Source organism: Balaenoptera acutorostrata, chromosome 4 (genome assembly GCF_949987535.1).
Source record: "Balaenoptera acutorostrata chromosome 4, mBalAcu1.1, whole genome shotgun sequence".
In the NCBI taxonomy this organism is placed as follows: Eukaryota; Metazoa; Chordata; class Mammalia; order Artiodactyla; family Balaenopteridae; genus Balaenoptera; species Balaenoptera acutorostrata.
Window position 1 is genome coordinate 109,709,687 of NC_080067.1, and position 19,679 is coordinate 109,729,365.

The 19,679-nt window shown below is 35.9% G+C and overlaps 1 protein-coding gene across 3 annotated transcripts in view; it reads right to left on the bottom strand.

The window, feature by feature from the left end:
• The window catches only part of EPHA3 (EPH receptor A3), a 365,584-nt gene that overhangs the window by 63,559 nt on the left and 282,346 nt on the right, over positions 1-19,679 (bottom strand). For 2 of the 3 annotated variants that reach the window (XM_057545924.1, XM_057545922.1), the window contains 3 exons: positions 17,484-17,646; positions 9,730-9,832; positions 8,963-9,030 (listed from right to left, as the gene is read on the bottom strand). In XM_057545924.1, the coding sequence (XP_057401907.1) occupies positions 8,963-9,030; positions 9,730-9,832; positions 17,484-17,646 (334 nt within the window). The remainder of the gene's footprint in view (positions 1-8,962; positions 9,031-9,729; positions 9,833-17,483; positions 17,647-19,679) is intronic. The other variant, XM_057545923.1, reaches the window with a different exon arrangement.

Genomic DNA, 19,679 nt, shown 5'->3' on the forward strand with positions numbered 1-19,679 from the left:
TTGTTTATTTTTGTTTTTATTTCCATTTCTCTAGGAGGTGGGTAAAAAAGGATCTTGCTGTGATTTATGTCATAGAGTGCTCTGCCTATGTTTTCCTCTAGGAGTTTTATAGTGTCTGGCCTTCCATTTAGGTTTTTAATCCATTTTGAGTTTATTTTTGTGTATGGTGTTAGGGAGTGTTCTAATTTCATTCATTTACATGTAGCTGTCCAGTTTTCCCAGCACCACTTATTGAAGAGGCTGTCTTTTCTCCATTGTATATTCTTGCCTCCTTTATCAAAAATAAGGTGACCATACGTGTGTGGGTTTATCTCTGGGCTTTCTATCCTGTTCCATTGATCTACATTTCTGTTTTTGTGCCGGTACCATACTGTCTTGATTACTGTAACTTTGTAGTATAGTCTGAAGGCAGGGAGCCTGATTCCTCCAGCTCCGTTTTTCTTTCTCAAGAATGCTTTGGCTATTTGGGGTCTTTTGTGTTTCCATACAAACTGTGAACTTTTTTGTTCTAGTTCTGTGAAAAATGCCATTGGTAGTTTGATAGGAATTGCACTGAATTTGTAGATTGCTTTCGGTAGTAGAGTCATTTTCAGAATGTTGATTCCTCCGATCCAAGAACATGGTATATCTCTCCATCTGTTTGTATCATCTTTAATTTCTTTTGTCAGTGTCTTATAGTTTTCTGCATACAGGTCTTTTGTCTCCTTAGGTAAGTTCATTCCTAGGTATTTTATCCTTTTTGTTGCAATGGCAAATGGGAGTGTTTCCATAATTTCACTTTCAGATTTTTCATCATTAGTGTATAGGAATGCAAGAGATTTCTGTGCATTAATTTTGTATCCTGCTACTTTACCAAAGTCATTGATTAGCTTAGTAGTTTTCTGGTAGCATCTTTAGGATTCTCTATGTATAGTATCATATCATCTGCAAACAGTGACAGTATTACTTCTTCTTTTCCGATTTGGATTCCTTTCATTTCTTTTTCTTCTCTGATTGCTGTGGTTAAAACTTTCAAAACTATGTTGAATAATAATGGTGAAAGTGGACGACCTTGTCTTGTTCCTGATCTTAGAGGAAATGGTTTCAGTTTTTCACCATTGAGAACGATGTTGGCTGTGGGTTTGTCCTATATGGCCTTTTTTATGTTGAGGTAAGTTCCCTCTATGCCTACTTTCTGGAGGGTTTTTATCATAAATGGGTGTTGAAATTTGTCAAAAGCTTTTTCTGCATCTATTGAGATGATCATATGGTTTTTCTGCTTCAGTTTGTTCATATAGTTTATCACATTGATTGATTTGCATATATTGAAGAATCCTTGCATTCCTAGGATAAACCCCACTTGATCATGGTGTATGAGCCTTTTAATGTGCTGTTGGATTTTGTTTACTAGTACTTTGTTGAGGATTTTTGCATCTATGTTCATCAGTGATATTGGCCTGTAGTTTTCTTTCTTTGTGACATCTTCGTCTGGTTTTGGTATCAGGGTGATGCTGGCCTCGTAGAATGAGTTTGGGAGTGTTCCTCCCTGTGCTATATTTTGGAAGAGTTTGAGGAGGATAGGTGTTAGCTCTTCTCTAAATGTTGGACAGAATTTGCCTGTGAATCCATCTGTTCCTGGGCTTTTGTTTGTTGGAAGATTTTTAATCACACTTTCAATTTCAGTGCTTGTGATTGGTCTTTTTATATTTTCTATTTCTTCCTGGTTCAGTCTCAGAAGGTTGTGCTTTTCTATGAATTTGTCCATTTCTTCCAGGTTGTCCATTTTATTGGCCTGCAGTTGCTTGTAGTAATCTCTCATGATTCTTTGTACTTCTGCAGTGTCAGTTGTTACTTCTTTTTCATTTCTAATTTTGTCGATTTGAGTTTTCTTTCATTTTTTCTGGATGAGTCTAGCTAGTAGTTTATCAATTTTGTTTATGTTCTCAAAGAACCAGATTTTAGTTTTATTGATCTTTGTTATTGTTTCCTTCATTTCATTTTCATTGATTTCTGATCTGATTTTTATGATTTCTTTCCTTCTGCTAACTTTGGGGTTTTCTTGTTCTTCTTTCTCTAATTGCTTTTGGTGTAAAGTTAGGTTGTTTATTTGAGATTTTTATTGTTTCTTGAAGCAGGATTGCATTGCTATAAACTTCCTTCTTAGAACTGCTTTTGCTGCATCGCATAGGTTTTGGGTCGTCTTTTCATTGTCATTTATTTCTAGGTATTTTTTAATTTTCTCTTTGATTTCTTCAGTGATCTTTTGGTTGATTAGTAGTGTATTGTTTAGCCTCCATTTGTTTGTATTTTTTACAGATTTTTTCCTGTATTTGATATCTAGTCTCATTGTGTTGCAGTTGGAAAAGATACTTGATATGATTTCAACTTTCTTAAATTCACCAAGGCTTGATTTGTGACCCAATATATGATTTATCCTGGAGAATGTTCCATGAGCACTTGAAAAGAAACTGTATTCTGTTGTTTTTGGATGGAATGTCCTATAAGTATCAATTAAGTCCATCTTGTTTAATGTATCATTTAAAGCTTGTGTTTTCTTATTCATTTTTATTTTGGATTATCTCTCTATTGGTGAAAGTGGGGTGTTAACGTCCCCTACTATGAATGTGTTACTGTTGATTTCCCCTTTTATGGCTGCTAGCATTTGCCTTATGTATTGAGGTGCTCCTATGTTGGCTCATAAATATTTACAATTGTTATATCTTCTTCTTGGATTGATCCCTTGATCATTATGTAGTGTCCTTCTTTGTCTCTTGCAATAGTTTTTATTTTAAAGTCTGTTTTGTGTGATCTGAGAATTGCTACTCCAGCTTTCTTTTGATTTCCATTTGCAAGGAGTATTTTTTTCCATTCCCTCACTTTCAGTCTGTATGTGTCCCTAGGTCTGTATTGGGTCTCTTGTAGACAGCATATGTACGGATCTTGTTTTTGTATGCTTTCAGCCAGTCTATGTCTTTTGGTTGGAGCATTTAATCCATTTACATTTAAGGTAGATATCGATATGTATGTTCCTATTACCATTTTCTTAATTGTTTTGGATTTGTTATTGTAGGTCTTTTCCTTCTCTTGTGTTTCCTGCCTAGAGAAGTTCCTTTAGCATTTGTTGTAAAGCTGGTTTGGTGGTGTTGCATTCTCATAGCTTTTGCTTGTCTGTGAAGGTTTTAATTTCTCTGTCAAATCTGAATGAGATCTTTGCTGAGTAGAGTAATCTTGGTTTTAGGTTTTTCCCTTTCATCACGTTAAATATGTCCTGCCACTCCATTCTGGCTTGCAGAGTTTCTGCTGCAAGATCAGCTATTAACCTTATGGGGATTCCCTTGTATGTTATTTGCTGCTTTTAATATTTTTTCTTTGTATTTAATTTTTGATAGTTTGATTAATATGTGTCTTGGCATGTTTCTCCTTGGATTTATCCTGTATGGGACTCTGCGTTTCTTTGACGTGACTGACGATTTCCTTTCCCATATTAGGGAAGTTTTCAACTATAATCTCTTCAAATATTTTCTCAGTCCCTTTCTCTTTCTCTTCTTCTTCTGGGACCCCTATAATTCGAATGTTGGTGCGTTTAATGTTGTCCCAGGGGTCTCTGAGACTGTCCTCAATTCTTTTCATTCTTTTTTCTTTATTCTGCTCTGTGGTAGTTATTTCCACTATTTTATTTTCCAGGTCATGTATCCGTTCTTTTGCCTCAGTTATTCTGCTATTGATTCCTTCTAGAGAATTTTTAATTTCATTTTTTGCATTGTTCATCATTGTTCGTTTGCTCTTTAGTTCTTCTAGGTCCTTGTTAATCCTTTCTTGTATTTTCTCCATTCTATTTCCAAGATTTTGGATCAACTTTTCTAACATTACTCTGAATTCTTTTTCAGGTAGACTGCCTATTTCCTCTTCATTTGTTTGGTCTGGTGGTTTTTTACCTTGCTCCTTCATCTGCTGTGTGTTTCTCAGTCTTCTCATTTTGCTTAACTTACTGTGTTTGGGGTCTCCTTTTCACAGGCTGCAGGTTTGTAGTTCCCATTGTTTTTGGTGTCTGCCCCCAGTGGCTAAGGTTGCTTCAGTGGGTTGTGTAGGCTTCCTGGTGGAGGGGACTGGTGCCTGTGTTCTGGTGGATGAGGCTGGAATCTTGTCTTTCTGGTGGGCAGGACCATGTCCCGTGGTGTGTTTTGGGGTGTCCATGACCTTATTATGATTTTAGGCAGCCTCTCTGATAATGGGTGGGGTTGTGTTCCTGTGTTGCTAGTTGTTTGGTGTAGGGTGTCCAGCACTGTAGCTTGCTTGTCGTTGAGTAGAGCTGGTTCTTAGCATTCAGGTGGAGATCTCTGTGAGAGCTTTTGCCATTTGACATTACGTGGAGCCGGGAGGTCTCTGGTAGACCAATGTCTTGAACTCGGCTCTCCCACCTCAGAGGCACAGGCCTGACACCCGGCAAGAGCACAAAGACCCTGTCAGGCACACAGCTAAATAAAACTTTCTCGGCCTTTCACAAGTAACCTGACTCAGACAGAATGGATAGAGATGGGTAGGTGGAACTCGTAGAGTCGCAGGCACCTCCAACGCATCCACTCCGGGCAGCTCCTCCCGGAGAGTCGCCTGTGACTTACACAGGATCCCCAGTTGGGACATGGATTCTTAATGGTGATATATTTTTTTCATTTAGCACACTATATTATTGAAGGTTTTTATAATATCCTAAAGTAACAAATAAAATCAGACATTATCTTTTTCTGATATCACTTTTTTTTAAATTTATTTATTTATTTTTGGCTGCATTGGGTCTTCATTGTTGCATGCGGGCTTTCCCTAGTTGCAGGGAGTGGGGGTTACTCTTTGTTGCCGTGTGTGGGCTTCTCATTGCAGTGGCTTCTCTTGTTGCAGAGAGCAGGCTCTAGGGCACGCAGGCTCAGTATATGCAGCGCACAGGCTTAGCTGCTCCGCAGCATGTGGCATCTTCCCAGACCAGGGCTTGAACCCATGTCCTCTGCATTGGCAGGCAGATTCTTAACCACTGCACCACCAGGGAAGTCCCTGATATCATTTTTTAATAGAAGAATCCTATTGGCAAAATTGCAGCTGAACATTCTGGAATTACTGAAGATTCTTTGAGCCAGTTTTGTATAATAGTTCATATGAAATAGGTGTAGGGACTGTGATGACAGCAATTGTTCCTGAGAGCCTTTATCACAATGGACATTTGGCCAATGAGTCCAGGATTTCAGAGTCTGGGCTAAGACATGATTAGTTTGTTGATCTACAGGATGACTTTGTGAATGCCATGTTACGTCATATAATAATTTATGTTCCTGGGAAGCTTCCATAGAGGTTTTGAGTAAAGCAATATAGGCATAAGAATAAATGGATTAGGAAAGATGGGAGGTGAAGACTATTTTCCTTAGCTACTTCTTCAGATGATTTTGAGACAGCAAAATGGGAGTGGGAGGTGAGGGAAAATGTAGGAGAAGATAGGTCAGCGCCACTCCTCCCTCTGCCTGGCGTTGACCCTGACACTGCAAAAGACTGGTCATTCTCCATCCAGAGGCAGAGTGTAGGTAATTTGAGATGACACCCATATCTAGGGAGTCAACATCCACCGAAATGGGGAAATAGTTAAGTTTTTTGCCCTTTCTTTGGGCAAACTGTGAGTGGAGTAGCATTTGAAGAATTCTACTTTTCCAGTTCTTCCACTTTGAATAGTGCAGCACAAAGAATCTGCTAGGCATCAGAGAAAGAAAGCTCTGGAAAACTTGCTCTTCAAGTGCCTAGCATTGAGTGCCTGTTATTGTAGCTAGTGCCCAGTAAATGACAGAGACTATCGCCATTATCAGTATCTTCATGTTAAGAATGCTTATTCACAAATATGAATATCATTGAGGTTTCCCAGAGACAGAATTTGGGCTTAGAAATGCCCGTTTCTTTAGAGCTCATGCATCAGTTTGCATGCTTCTGCTGTTTATTATAAACATCATTTCTTTCTATAAAAACAGTCACTCTTTAGTACAGTGGTCTACTATAATTTATTATCACACTAAAACTATTTCTACATTATCAGTCCTAAAACACTTTACTGTTGAAACAAGCAAACAGATTAAGGGAAGCTATCATACTTTTCTTGCTTTGGGGTAAGGAAAACAGTAAAAGTAACCATAGATTTAATAAAAGACATTAGGAAATGAAGTCTTCTCAGAATCTTTTTGTTTAGTCAATTTGGTTACATTTTAAAGAAGACACATCAGATGAAGGCTAGAATATGTGATCATCCAATTTTGATTTTCCCCTAGTCATAGTAAAGTCAGGAAATAGTAAGGTAAGAAAATCTAGCATTCCTTTCCAAGGGAAAAAATAGCACTTTTAAAAATAAGGTGAAAATGAAATTTTTTTATGGTAAACAATCACAAATATTTTACTTTGCTGAACTTAAGGAAATCAATTTGGGAGAGACTTACTGGCAAAATAGGGATATGGGGTTAAGAGATATGAATTACTACATATAAACTAGATAAGCAACAGGATATATTGTTATCGCACAGGGAATTATAGCCATTAGCTTGTAATAATTTTTAATGGCATATAATCTGTAAAAATCCTGAATCACTATGCTATACATCTGAAACTAATATAATATTGTAAATCAACTATACTTAAATTAAAAAAAGAAATTGACAAAGAAGATTATAAAATGAGTTGTTAGGAACAATGTCTCAAACATTTTAAATAAGCGCTGGCTTCAAACAGCCTTGAAAGTGTGCTTTAGAGTTACCATTCTGTTCCTGTCAGCCCTAGAGAGTATATGTATTACTAACTAATCTAAAAATTAAATAGTCATTCCCAAATAAAATCAATCAATTCATTGTGATTGATTAAAGTTAAGTAAATTGCTTTTCTATCTGCATGACATTTAGGGAAGCAATACAAGTATAAACACACGCACACATCTCCAAGAAAAATGGCCTGTTCACTGTGGGAGCTTTGGCTGCTGATTTTTAACTGCTGTCCCCAGAGCTTCCAGGAATCAGGTGATTCAGGATGCAAGCACATAATCCCTTCACACCAATAATTAAGGGCAACACACAGTAACTGGGCTGTGTCAAGACAACCAGATAATAAACACATGCACACGTGTTAAGCTGCACTACTTTACAGCTCATTCTGTGCAAACACAGTAATTTACATTTCCATTTTACCAGCATGAGTTGCCCTAAGGATAGCAAAAAAGTAAAAAGGCCCAGCCAGAGAGGGCAAGGGGACAGGATCTTAGGAGGTGAAACACATTTCTTTCCTTTTGAAGCAATATTATAGGATTTGTAACAAGGCTGGAGGGAATAGTTCATAGCTAGAGCTTTTCAAAGTAATACGAAATAAATGGTCTGAAATAAACCAGCTGTAGCATTAAGACGCAGAAAGTTTATGACATGCATATACTTTATGCCCTTGCAGCTCGGATAAAACACATTTCTTTTTTGTTTGGCTATCATAAGGATATTACGCATTTGAAGAAAATTAAAGTTTCAACAAACTCCACCATAAAAAGCAACAGCTAAAGCAGATTGAAGTGATAGAGATACCTGCTTACAATTGGCACACAGAAATTTATCAGTGCTGCAAGTTCATGAGGTTTATAATTCCTGTATAAAGAACCAAATCAATATGGTCTTGCCCTAAAGGCAATATTTACATCGATTGTCCAACTCAGATTAAGAACAACTTAATCCACAGGAATGCAACTACTCTAATTTATGCATGGTGAATGTGACTCAATGTTTTGTGGGACTGTGAAGAAAAAGCTAGATAAATATCCTGTGATTTGTTCATGCACTCTTTTAAGACTTTTGAGTTGGTAACCTAACTAACCTGGAATGAGATATTGATATTAGGAAGGTGACACTTGGGCTTTTTTGTGAATTACTCTACAGTGACTTCAATGAGATGGACAAAACAAAACAGTGCTCTCTGCAAACTCTGCCATTCTGTCCATCCTCCTTCAATTTACATTTTGGAAAACTTTTTTTTTTTTTCAATCTACTATATGCCTCCTACATGGTAGCAACAGGTCATCAAGTTTTTACTGTAAAGCTACAGCTTTTAGATGGAAAGCCAATTACTGATACGAAGTATTTTAAACTGAAAGTTATTTTCAGAAAGCAAAAGTGAAAGCCAAAGAAACTAATGCTTACAAGACTATATTAGTTACATTGAGATTATTTGAGAGCATATAGGCATGAGTATGGTCTCTGTACTAATTGCCATGAGAACATGCTATTCCCTTTAAGGCTGATGATTAGTAATTGCCACAATAACCCAGCCATAGTTTGGAAAAGCAAAACACCTGGAATGATTTGTTTCACCAGAAGAAAAAAAAATGAGTCTTTTATTAGATATAAACACTTTGTTTCTTAAAAGAGTATTTCTTTCAGAGAAATATTAAAAAGAGACTAAATTGATTGGTATTAAAATAAGGGGCGAAAGCCCTGGTTTTCCTACCAGTTGGATATCATGTAACTCCAAAATAAACAGTTTATTCTAAAGGCTCTCCCCTGGTTGGTTAACAAAGTGGAGTAAGGCGTTTCACATAAACAGAGGTTGTTTATATTTACTTGGCAGTTAGGAAAGGGAAAAGGCTCCTATTTAGATTTTAGCAAGTAGTAATAAGGAAATTGAAGATATGCTTTGCCTTTCAGCCACGCAGAGCCGACTATAGTATCTACTCCCCATCATGTGCATTATTTGAATATAAACCACCAGTTACCCTTCATGTTAGCTTAAGTATGCTGAAATGCAGCCCTGTAAAATTTACTTAATGCAGAGCCATGGATTCCCTTCTCTGTTTAAAATAAATTTGACTTGCTCAATTCTCCCATAAAACTACTTTTGAATTCTCTTTGTCAGGGGGGAAGTTATCCAATTACAAATCAACAACTGCGAAAACTGAAATGGTAAAGCCAAAACGGCAGCAAATAGTTTAGAAACTTACAATGTCCATTCCCAAAATGAAGTCTTTTTTCATCCGCACCATGTTTTGACTTGTTATAGCCACAAAACCTAGAGGTAAATCCAAGGAAGAGAACACAGAAAGAAAACATACTTAAAACAATTATCTATGTTCAGAATGTGCAAAGCACAAAAAATAAAGCATTTTGCACAAACAAATAAATGCTTTAGTGAAAGTTTAATGACTTCATATTTTCTAAATCCTCTAGAGAAAGCCTCTTTCTCTGGGGACCCTGGAGAGCTGCCTAATGAGGAGATATGGAGAGATGCTTCCCCACTGTGCAGACCCCTTCAGTTCAGTTTTTATAATGGCCCTAGAAAGTGTTTATAGTACTTTTCTTTAAAAACGACTGCTGTTAGAATGAATGAAGGGTAAAGTTTCCATTGTTAGTGATTAGTGCTGTGCAGTGTTACCAGTGTTCTGGGTGAGAAAGTGTCAGGAAAATCTGGGGTGTATTTGATGAGAGAAGGGATAATTGAAAAAAGAAAGTAAAACCAAGAGTGAGGGTCAAAAGAGAGAAGTGGTGGGTGTTGGAGACTGGGGCAAGAATTTAATGAAAAAAAGAAACTCGAAACTAAAGATGGAGAATCAAAAGAAAGGGAGGAAAAAAAGAAAGATCTACAATACAAGTGGAGACATTCTTATTGTTAAAATATTTCACTGACCACACTTTTCCGATTTTAGTGGCAATTGAGGGGAGCAAGCAATGCAATAATGAAAGTACGTCAGAAAACAGACTGTGAACTCACCTCCCAATCAAAACGTAGGTGACGACCGTGAGGAGAATAATTGCTACTGCCGCTGAAATGGCAATCATTACCACTTGGCTATTTTCCCCGGAAATGGAGAAAGCTGTGAGGTTGGAGAGAAAAAATAAGAAACGACCAGGCATTAACACATCATAACTAACATCTACGTGAAAACGTTGATAAATTAAGTCCTATTTATTTTGCTTTTACCTAAAATATGTCTTGCTGTCTGATACAATGTAAAAAGAATTCTTCACTTAGTGTAAAAAATAGACATTTTGTATAATTTTACTTGAAATTTCTGATTAATAAGATTAAATACTCTGCTTTCATTGACAGCAATCAAAACTATTTGGGGGCTTCCCTGGTGGCGCAGTGGTTGAGAATCTGCCTGCCAATGCAGGGGACACGGGTTCGAGCCCTGGTCTGGGAAGATCCCACATGCCGCGGAGCAACTGGGCCCGTGAGCCACAATTGCTGAGCCTGCGCGTCTGGAGCTTGTGCTCCGCAACAAGAGAGGCCGTGATGGTGAGAGGCCCGCGCACCGCGATGAAGAGTGGCCCCCGCTTGCCGCAACTGGAGAAAGCCCTCGCATAGAAACGAAGACCCAACACAGCCATAAATAAATAATAAATAAATTTAAAAAAAAACTATTTGGGCATCTACTGCATAAAATATGCTGGACTGGTTTTCTCCATACTCATTGGCAAGAAACTCATCAAATAAACAGTAATTATCAGGGAAATATAGGGAATAGGTAAGATTTCCCAGAATGAAACTCTAAAAGCTTTCTCATTAGCTTGTTTAGTTTCCAGTATCTGTATTTATTTAAAAGGTGGTATAATACCTGTCCTATGGACCTCAACACATCTTACCAACAAATTGTTCCTGTCCCTGTATTTCCTACCTTTGTAGATAGCCCATCACTCATTCACTCACCAACATGAGGTATTGGCAAAAATTGTCCAGGAGCCAGATCTGGCCTGCCATCGGTTTTTGTATAGCTCAGAAGCTTAGAAGAATTTACATTTTTTTAATGGTTGCAAAAAGTCAAAAGAAGATTCTGTGATATATGAAAATTATATACAATTCAAATTTTTGTGTCTATAAATAAAATTACATTGGAACACAGCCACATTCATTTCTTTGTGCATTGTCTATGGCTGCTTTTATGCTACAATTAGCCAAGTTAGGTAGGAGCAACAGAGACTGTATGTACACAAAGCCTAAACTATTTATTCTCTAGCCCCTTACAGAAAACGTTTACTGACCCTTGACCTAAACCAATGATTCTCTAACTTTAATGTTCACATAAATCATTTGAGGAGCTTTTGGAAAAAGCAGTTTCTGATTCAGTCCGTCTGGAGGTGGGGCTGAGACTGTGCACATCTTATGAGCGCCCAGTGATGCTGCTGATTCCAGACTACAAACTTTTGAGTAGCAAAGATGTCGACCATAAATATAGTCACCTTGTCCTCTCCCTCTCCTGATTTTTCTATATCCAATTAATCACCAAATTCTTTTAAATATTTTAGTTTCTGTCTTCACTTCTCTCCTGGATTACAATAAGAAATTCCCAATGGATCTCTACTTGCAGGCCTTTCCTATCTTCTACCTGGCCACCAGAGCATTCCTTCTAAGCCATGAGTTTGATTATGTCATTCTCAGGCAGGGGTCTCCATCACTTTCTGGATAAAATGCATGTAAAACCATTTAGGATCTGTTCTCTGCCTAAATCCCCAGGCTCATCTGCTAACAAAATCCATAAGCATTCAAATCTCTACACTTTCTAAAATATACGCAGTTCCTGGAACATTCCCTCTCATGCACTCATACTTTAATATTTATTGTTTTTGTAGTAAAGGCTGATTAAACAAATGAATCAGTGCTGTATCAAAAGAAAAGCTCAGAAGAGAGGGTTGAGTTATACTATCAGCTCTCCAGAAGCCAATATCACATCTTGAACCCGATGAACATCTAAGGTTGGAAGTTTTTCTCTAAAATAATGCAGTTTAGGGAATAAATCATGTAAATAAAAAAACATGGCAGGTAGGCTGTTAAAAGTTTTCTAAGCATCTGAAAAAAAGAACTCAGAGTGTGGCAGGATGGTATACTCATAATATAAACTGTTGCAAGCACTTTATTCTTTACTACCAGAAAACTATTGTTTACACCACCGTGGCAGTCGTGGGAGTGCCTGCTAGGATCTCCCTACTGCCAAGCCTGCAGTGGGCAGACGGCTCGCAGCTGCTGCACCTTCAGGATCCACTGCAGCCACGCGCTCCTCAATGACAAAACACGGCAAGGGGACTGGAGGCAGGCCATTTCTGCCCAATGCAGGGGTCCTGTAAGGGCAATCTTCATGCTGAGGCTCCCCGTTGGTTTGGTGAGACCCTCGGAGCTGCATTGCTCTCTGAGGCTCCGCGTCCTCAACTCTCTGCCTTCTCTCTGTCTTCATAGATGGCTGACCTACATCTCAGTCTCAGGCTCTGCTTGGCCATTTCTGTTCCTCCCCTTTTATCTTTTATCTGTATCCCCACGCTCCCTGAAGCTCACACAATTCCACCTTAATATCTGCTTCACAGAAGACATGGACTGATACATTCCTATCCACTGGCTATAGATCTGTGAATCATTTGTAAAATAACTTAACCTTGTAATTCAGTAATGCTCCATGAACATATAATAATCACTTTATCTCATGCTTTTCACTTTGCATACTGTAGCAGCTTATAAAGAGCAGCAAGTTCTGAATTCGCTGGTAAATTTTAGCCAGTTTGTAAAATAAATGTCAGTGAAACTGGTAGAGGAAACATGATAGAAAAAAGAAGAATTCTCTATTTCTTTTCTTGTCAAAGATAGGATTAAACTAGACCTCTCTACAATTTCCTCTAGCTCTAAATGTCTATGAATCCCAGAGACTATCTCAAAGCACGTAACCAAAGCCGATCATTTTTTGTTACTGAATTGGCAAACGTTTGAATGAATAGTATTGATTAAATTGTGTGTTATACAGTTATCTAATAATTTTATGTGGCATACTGGCAAAAACTGATACCTATTATGTCTTAGGAATTCAGTTTGAATATGTTTTCCCACAAGCAAACTGCTCTACCTGGTACTAGTCTCTTCCCATTTTTGTCCATCCTACACATGCTGTCCACTCTCTCTCCCTAAAGCAGACCGGCAAGGAGCTCGTCCTCGTGAACCAGAATGACTGGCTTTGTACCAATCTGCTGTGTGACATAATAATATGATTGCTGTGAGCATTAAAGGAGTTAATACAAGTTAAACGCTTAGAACAGTGCTAAACATACAATAAGGGTTTAGTAAATGTTATATATTTTTATTATTCATTTTCCCGGTAAAGAATTGGCAAAAGTACTCCCTATCCCACAAAATTACATATGAATATCTAATCTTGGTATATAAAGTTCTCTATATAATGATTCCATTCTACCTTTGTCAGGCTTTCTTAATGTCCCCTAAAAATAGGGTCCAAGAGATTAAAGTTGCTGCATACCCATTCATTAAAAACAACAAAAAGGCAGTATGAAGCATTTAGGAGTGCTGACTAAATTGTCCCTGGGCTAATTTTCTTCAATAGTAATATCCAGTAGAATCCTCCATTTCCAAATCTCAGCTTTATCCCACATATTTTTGCTCTGGAAATTCCTTGGATGTTCAAATTATGTACGATTTATTTAAACACAAAACAAACACACACACATAGACACACACACACAGACACACACACACCCCGAGTGCTTACCATACTATTATACCAGGTAATATTTTAAGCACTTTACAAACAATAATTAATTTAATCAACATAAAAACCCTATTGAGTCATGCACAATGATCTTTCCCAATTTCCAGACAGGGAAGCTGAGGCAGTGAAAGTTGAAGCGGCTTGTCAAGGTCATCCTAATACACGGCAGCTCCCTCTAGGGTTCTTTCTCTAACTCCTACATTGTGCCTGCCTTTCTCAGGCACAAAGCACACACTCTGGATTCAGTTTCTGCCCACTGAGGCTTTCCAGACAGATGGACTGCCTGTTTTCCCAAACATGCCACACTGTTTCTTAAAGTCTGGGACTTCTTACTTTGGTGGATTTCACCTTTGTTCTAGGAAAGTCCTTTTACTCATATGCACTCTATGCTTTCTGTGGGACTTTTAGCATGACTTTTTTTTTTTTTAATATGCAATAGCAGCACTGGATCAGTACTCCAAAATCTGGAGATTCTAGGCTCACTGACTCCACTTACTAGCTATGCAATCTCAGAAGAAACATATAAAACTCTGTGTCCTAGACCATGGATAAAAGGAAATCATAGTATCTTAATAGCTTACAGAACAGGATCAAATGAAATGTTTATGAAAATGCTTTACATACTGTCACAAAAATACATGGGTTCTAAAATCAGATCGATCATTTACCAATTATGTAACTTTAGAAATCTTACTTAACCTCTCTATGCCTCAGAGGCATAAATTTCCTCTTCTGTAAAATGATGATAATACATGTAAAGCACTGACACATAAATAGTAAGAAACTTTAAAGCACTTAGGAAAATATATAATCCACTGTGCCTCTATATTGTTACTGTAAACAAGATAAAAAAATACTAATTAAATTCTAGGTAAAAATACACTATGTTCTACTAAGAAACATTTATATGTGTTATGAATAAAACTTTATAATTAAAAAAAAATAAAAACTAGAATAAGCAGCAAACTGTTAAAGAAATCCAAACATAAGCCTTTTTTTATATCTTTTAAATATCAATCTATAACAAATAAGACTCTTAAATCCTTAGAGTTTTTATGAATATATCATTTTGATTTATAAAAAACAGAGAGTTTTGATTTTTGTCTTTTTTTCCCTTAAGACAAAAGGTACTTTTAAAACCTATATTTACCTTTATTTAAAGTCTGGAAGAATTCTATGGTAAAGCAGTAAGAGTAAACTGATTTTTTAAAAAAAAATCAAACTGTGCAACTCAAAGACTTTTATAAAAGGAGGGGAGGGATATTAAAAAAGTTCCCTTTCTCTCTATGCTCTTTTCATCTGCTCTATCAGTCAATGGAAATATAGCAAATATAAAACTTATTTGCAAAAGTCCTAAGACCCTGAAATTTTTAAATGGGCTATTTCTTAAACCTCAGACACTGAAGCCTCATTAGATGATCATGCATAACACTACCACAACTATATCTGTGGTAAATCTGGAATCACATTAAAATTTTAGAGTTTGTTGTTGTTTTTGCAAATTTATTTATCAGATAGGGTTAAGTGCTAATTCAGAACAAGAGAGGTTAGACTGATGTTCCAAAATATGCATCAGTATAATACATATTTATCTAATGGTGTTCTGCCCTTCTTGCCTCCCAATATGCCTAATTTCTACCACATGATATAATAAATATTTGATTTTTATATTTCTGTGATTTGTGATCTCTCTTGCTACAGCAAATCTAGGTTTTGTTGTTAATTTCAATAACTATTTAAAAGTTTGAAAAAATTCAATCTATAGTCATTTCAAAACAAAGAACTTTCTTTGTGCCACTTAAAATTTACAAAAAGATTTAGAATTACAAATGTTAAATTGCAATTATATTTTGTTATTGTGTCCTCTAAAATTTTAAATTTGTTTTAAACCTTGTTCACATGGATTTCCATGGTATTTTGCAGCATTTTGTTTCTAATGTCCTCAAAGAGTGATTTCTCCATATTCATTCCATCACAGGAGGATTAGGAGAGGTCTTGAAGTACAGTCTCCACATCTGAGACTTGAATCCCCTTCGATATCCAAGGGGGAATGGTTCTAGGACCCCCTACAGATACCAAAATCCGAGGATGCTCAAATCCCTTATATAAAGTGGTGTAGTATTTGCATATAACCTAAGCACATCCTGCCCTATAATTTAAACCATCTCTAGATTACTTACAACACCTAATACAACTTAATGCTATGTAAATAGTTGCTGGATTGCCACAAACTAAAGCTGTGCTTTCTGGAACTTTCTGGAATCTTTTTTTGTATATATTATATCTATATAATATACATTAAATTTTATTGAAGTATACTTGATTGACAATGTTGTATTAATTTCTGCTGTACAGCAAAGTGACTCAGGTATACATATATAGATTCTTTTTCAAATTCTTTCATATTCTTTTCCATTATGGGTTATCACAAGATATTGGATATAGTTTTGTATATTTTTGATCCAAGGTTGGTTGGATCTACGGATGTGGAACCTGTGGATCTGGAGGGTCAGCTGTGTAGATTTATGTTTTTGAGGATGGCAGCTCTCCTTTGAGTAGAAGAATTGTCATGTTTCAGCTGTGAGATAATAATTTCTAACACTAGATTCTTATACCCTGTAGAAGGTAGAGCTCGTTATTGTAAACAGCATTTCTAATTGTTTGACAAAAAGTGTGCCATAAAATATTTACTTTATCACATTAAACAACTTTTATAATTTTCGTTAATCCTGAATGTTTCTATGAGGGATGAAATTTGGGCATAAAATATTACCATACCAATAACAATGTGATTTTATATCATGAATAAAATATTTAGAAAATAGGAAATACAGATGCCAGGGAGAAATGGCAAATTGGAACTGTCAAAAGAGATTACTGGGTGTCCTTTCGGTAGAGTGCTAGGCATTGTCAGACTCTCCCTGGATAATCTGTTTCTAAAGGGTGTTCATCTTTGATTGTCTTCCTGGCCTGTTTTGCAACGATGAAATTAGTTGTAGACAATGAATAGTTATATATATATGATTTTTCTCATTACAATTAGAATGATACATTCACTAGAGATATGACTGGTTTATGTGAATTAGAAAAGATGACCCCAATCATTATATTTATTGTCTTATAGTATATTAACCAGTTTTGGACAGATTAACCAATTTGTTTAAGTATTCCTGATTGTCTACACACTCATACACACGAACAGACACAAACATATACAAATATGTATGTATATGTGTATATGTATCTGTTCTTCAAATTTCTCTTTAAATCAGTTTACTCTCTTACTAGTCTCTTCATTAATTAATAAGTTAAATAAAATCTTTAATTCGTGTTCATTTTATATTAATATCATAGCCATGATTTTCCCTTTTGAAACATATTTTAGCAGAGGGTTTTTCTAATATGAAGTGAATGCATTTGAAGAAAATCAGAATGTTACTGGGAAAATGTTTGCCAATTTTAGATAAATTTAGTGTCAGACACACAGGACCGACCAAATTACTTGTGAATGTGAATGAGGTGATGAATCAGGTTTAGAAAATCCTTAATCTCCAAGTAATACAAGATTAAATGTGTTAAGGATTAAAACAATATTAAGTTCCTCATGGATCATCACGTTTCTTTTTTGTAGTTCGTTGAACCATGCAATGAACCTGAAATATCTGGATTAACAGGTACTAGAAGTTAAAATGTTACCATATTAAATAATGATCCTCAAAGGAATTTATGGTCAATAGAAGATCAGAAGCATTCCAGGCATTAGAATATGTTTGATTTGTAAAAGAGAAAAAAAACACACACACACACAGATGTACACTTACACAAACACAAGTACACAGACCCAATGCTATGCAAAATTGTTAAATGTCCTCCAAGCGATATACTTTCAATGTATCACATTTAGCTAAAACTTTGAGAATGAATTATCAGACACTTTCGCAACAGCCCTTTCCCCCATACACTATATTGAAAAAATACGTACAGTCTGGGCTAGTTTCGAACTCAAACTTGCGACTGTTGGTCCCAAATCCAGCTGCGGTCCGGGCTCGGATTTGGAATACATACGTAGTATCAGGCTTGAGGCTACTGATGGTAACATTTGTGCCTCTTGCCCTGAGAATCGTGTAACTTGTCTCTTGTTCCTGCTTTGAGGTAAGAAAAATCACGTTAAAATCGAATCTTCCTAATGCTGTCAAATGGTAAAAAGGTGAACCACTCAAAACCAATTCTTTTAAATTTTTAACACAGCTCATAGGACAGGTAAAAGAGGTGACAATCATTTAACTTTCTGAATGTAATAGAGGCATTTTTAAGCAAAAAATATTTACAGAATTTCCCAACTTGGATAAAATAATTTGTTCCCTGCACATAATGCAGGAAAAGTTAGTTTTCATTTTTACCAATTACTGAATATGTGGATGAAAATAAGTTCTCTTCAAAGCTGAGGCTGAATGAAAGCTTCAGTCTAATTCCAAGAATAAACTTACAAAGACGAAAATACCCCCTTGAATTAAACTTAACAGGAATGTCCTACTGATTCTCAGAAAATATTTCCATTAACTGTAAAATATTAAACTTAAAGAGGTCCAGGTTTTATGTATAAACTCTACATTAATAACTTTCTTAGTATCAGCTATATTTGCACTGTGTTTAATCTAAGTCACTATGGTTTAGTAGAGATGAAAATCTTCAGATAAAAGTCTAGAAATATTTCCCAGAAGGATTTACATTGTACAGTAGGAGATTCACACTGCACATTAATTGTAAAGACTTTTTGTGTCAAGCCTTGTTTATGAAAATGGACTTCCAGGGATTGTGTTTTTCCTTTAACATATGTTAGTATATGAGCACTTTATGTGTCCCCTAATTTCAAGTAATGGTGGAATATCCCTGTACCTGGTGTGGGACCTGGAGTGGGTGATATAGAACAATGCATATCCTCAACCAAAACTAAATAGAATATTACAGAAAAAATGTAGTGCGTTATAGATACTTTTTAGTTAAAAATGCTGGTTATGTATCAGATAGCATTTGAATTAGTATATTAAATAATGAAGAGGGTTGAATATATTTATTTTGTGGAAAACATTATTTCATGTGTTAAAAAAAATTATTAAGCATATACCCAGAACGTGGCTCTGTTCATCATCACTAATGAACTAAACAGTCAAGAAAGCTAGACTTTGTAGAGCTTAAATTCTAGCAAAATGCTCAAAATATTTCTAAGCATCATATATATATTTGGAAATAATTTTAAAATTTATGAATGTATGCTATAAAAAAATTTTATATAAAGTATATTAAAAATAATATTACACATAAATATGCATCAAATTTAAAATGCTTAGAGAATAATAGATTCAGTCATTTTTTTCCTGCACTAATTAATATTGTTTTAAAATATGGATGTATATTGTGCTTTGTTAGTGGAGTTTGAGATAAGTTCAGAAAATGCTTTATGTTTGTAAAAGATATGAAGGTAAATTAGTAGTATTTTTGAATCAGTTTCATAGATCTACAAGTTGGGTGTTCCCTGGGTCTGCTATCCAGTCTGAACTAAGGTGCATCATTAATTGTCTTTTTATTTTGTTGTATCATCTATAAAACATGGATTCTTATATTTGCCCAGTCTATCTTGTCACACTTTTAAAAAGAGAAGATCATGATCAAGTGAGTACTTGACAGTACCACAGTGGATCACTGAAAGCTAGGAGGTAACTTATTTATACTACGATTTTGGCACAGTGAGGTTTATAAGGTCTCACTTTCTTTCAGTGAAAGAGACATACCTTTTTCCCTGTAGGGGGCAGTATGAAAAAAAGTGGGATCACATTTGTGAAATACATTAACTTCAATAAACAGAATAACTACATAGTGCAAAGGAATGTTTATACATTTTTTTTTTTTTTGGACAACTGACCATACCACTAATTCTCATATCTCTAAAATAATCCATTTTCATGTAGAGGAAGGTATGCAATATGGGGAAAAACATACTACATGAGGAGTCATGGCTGCCAGAATTCAAAACAAAGACCTAATGTTTATTAGCAGTGAGGCTGTGAGAAATTCAGATAATGCCATCGACTCTCAGTTTTCTTATTTGTAAAAGAACCTATTTGCCCACTTTCATCAGATTATCAGACAGCTCAAAATAATGTATGCAGAAGTATTCTAT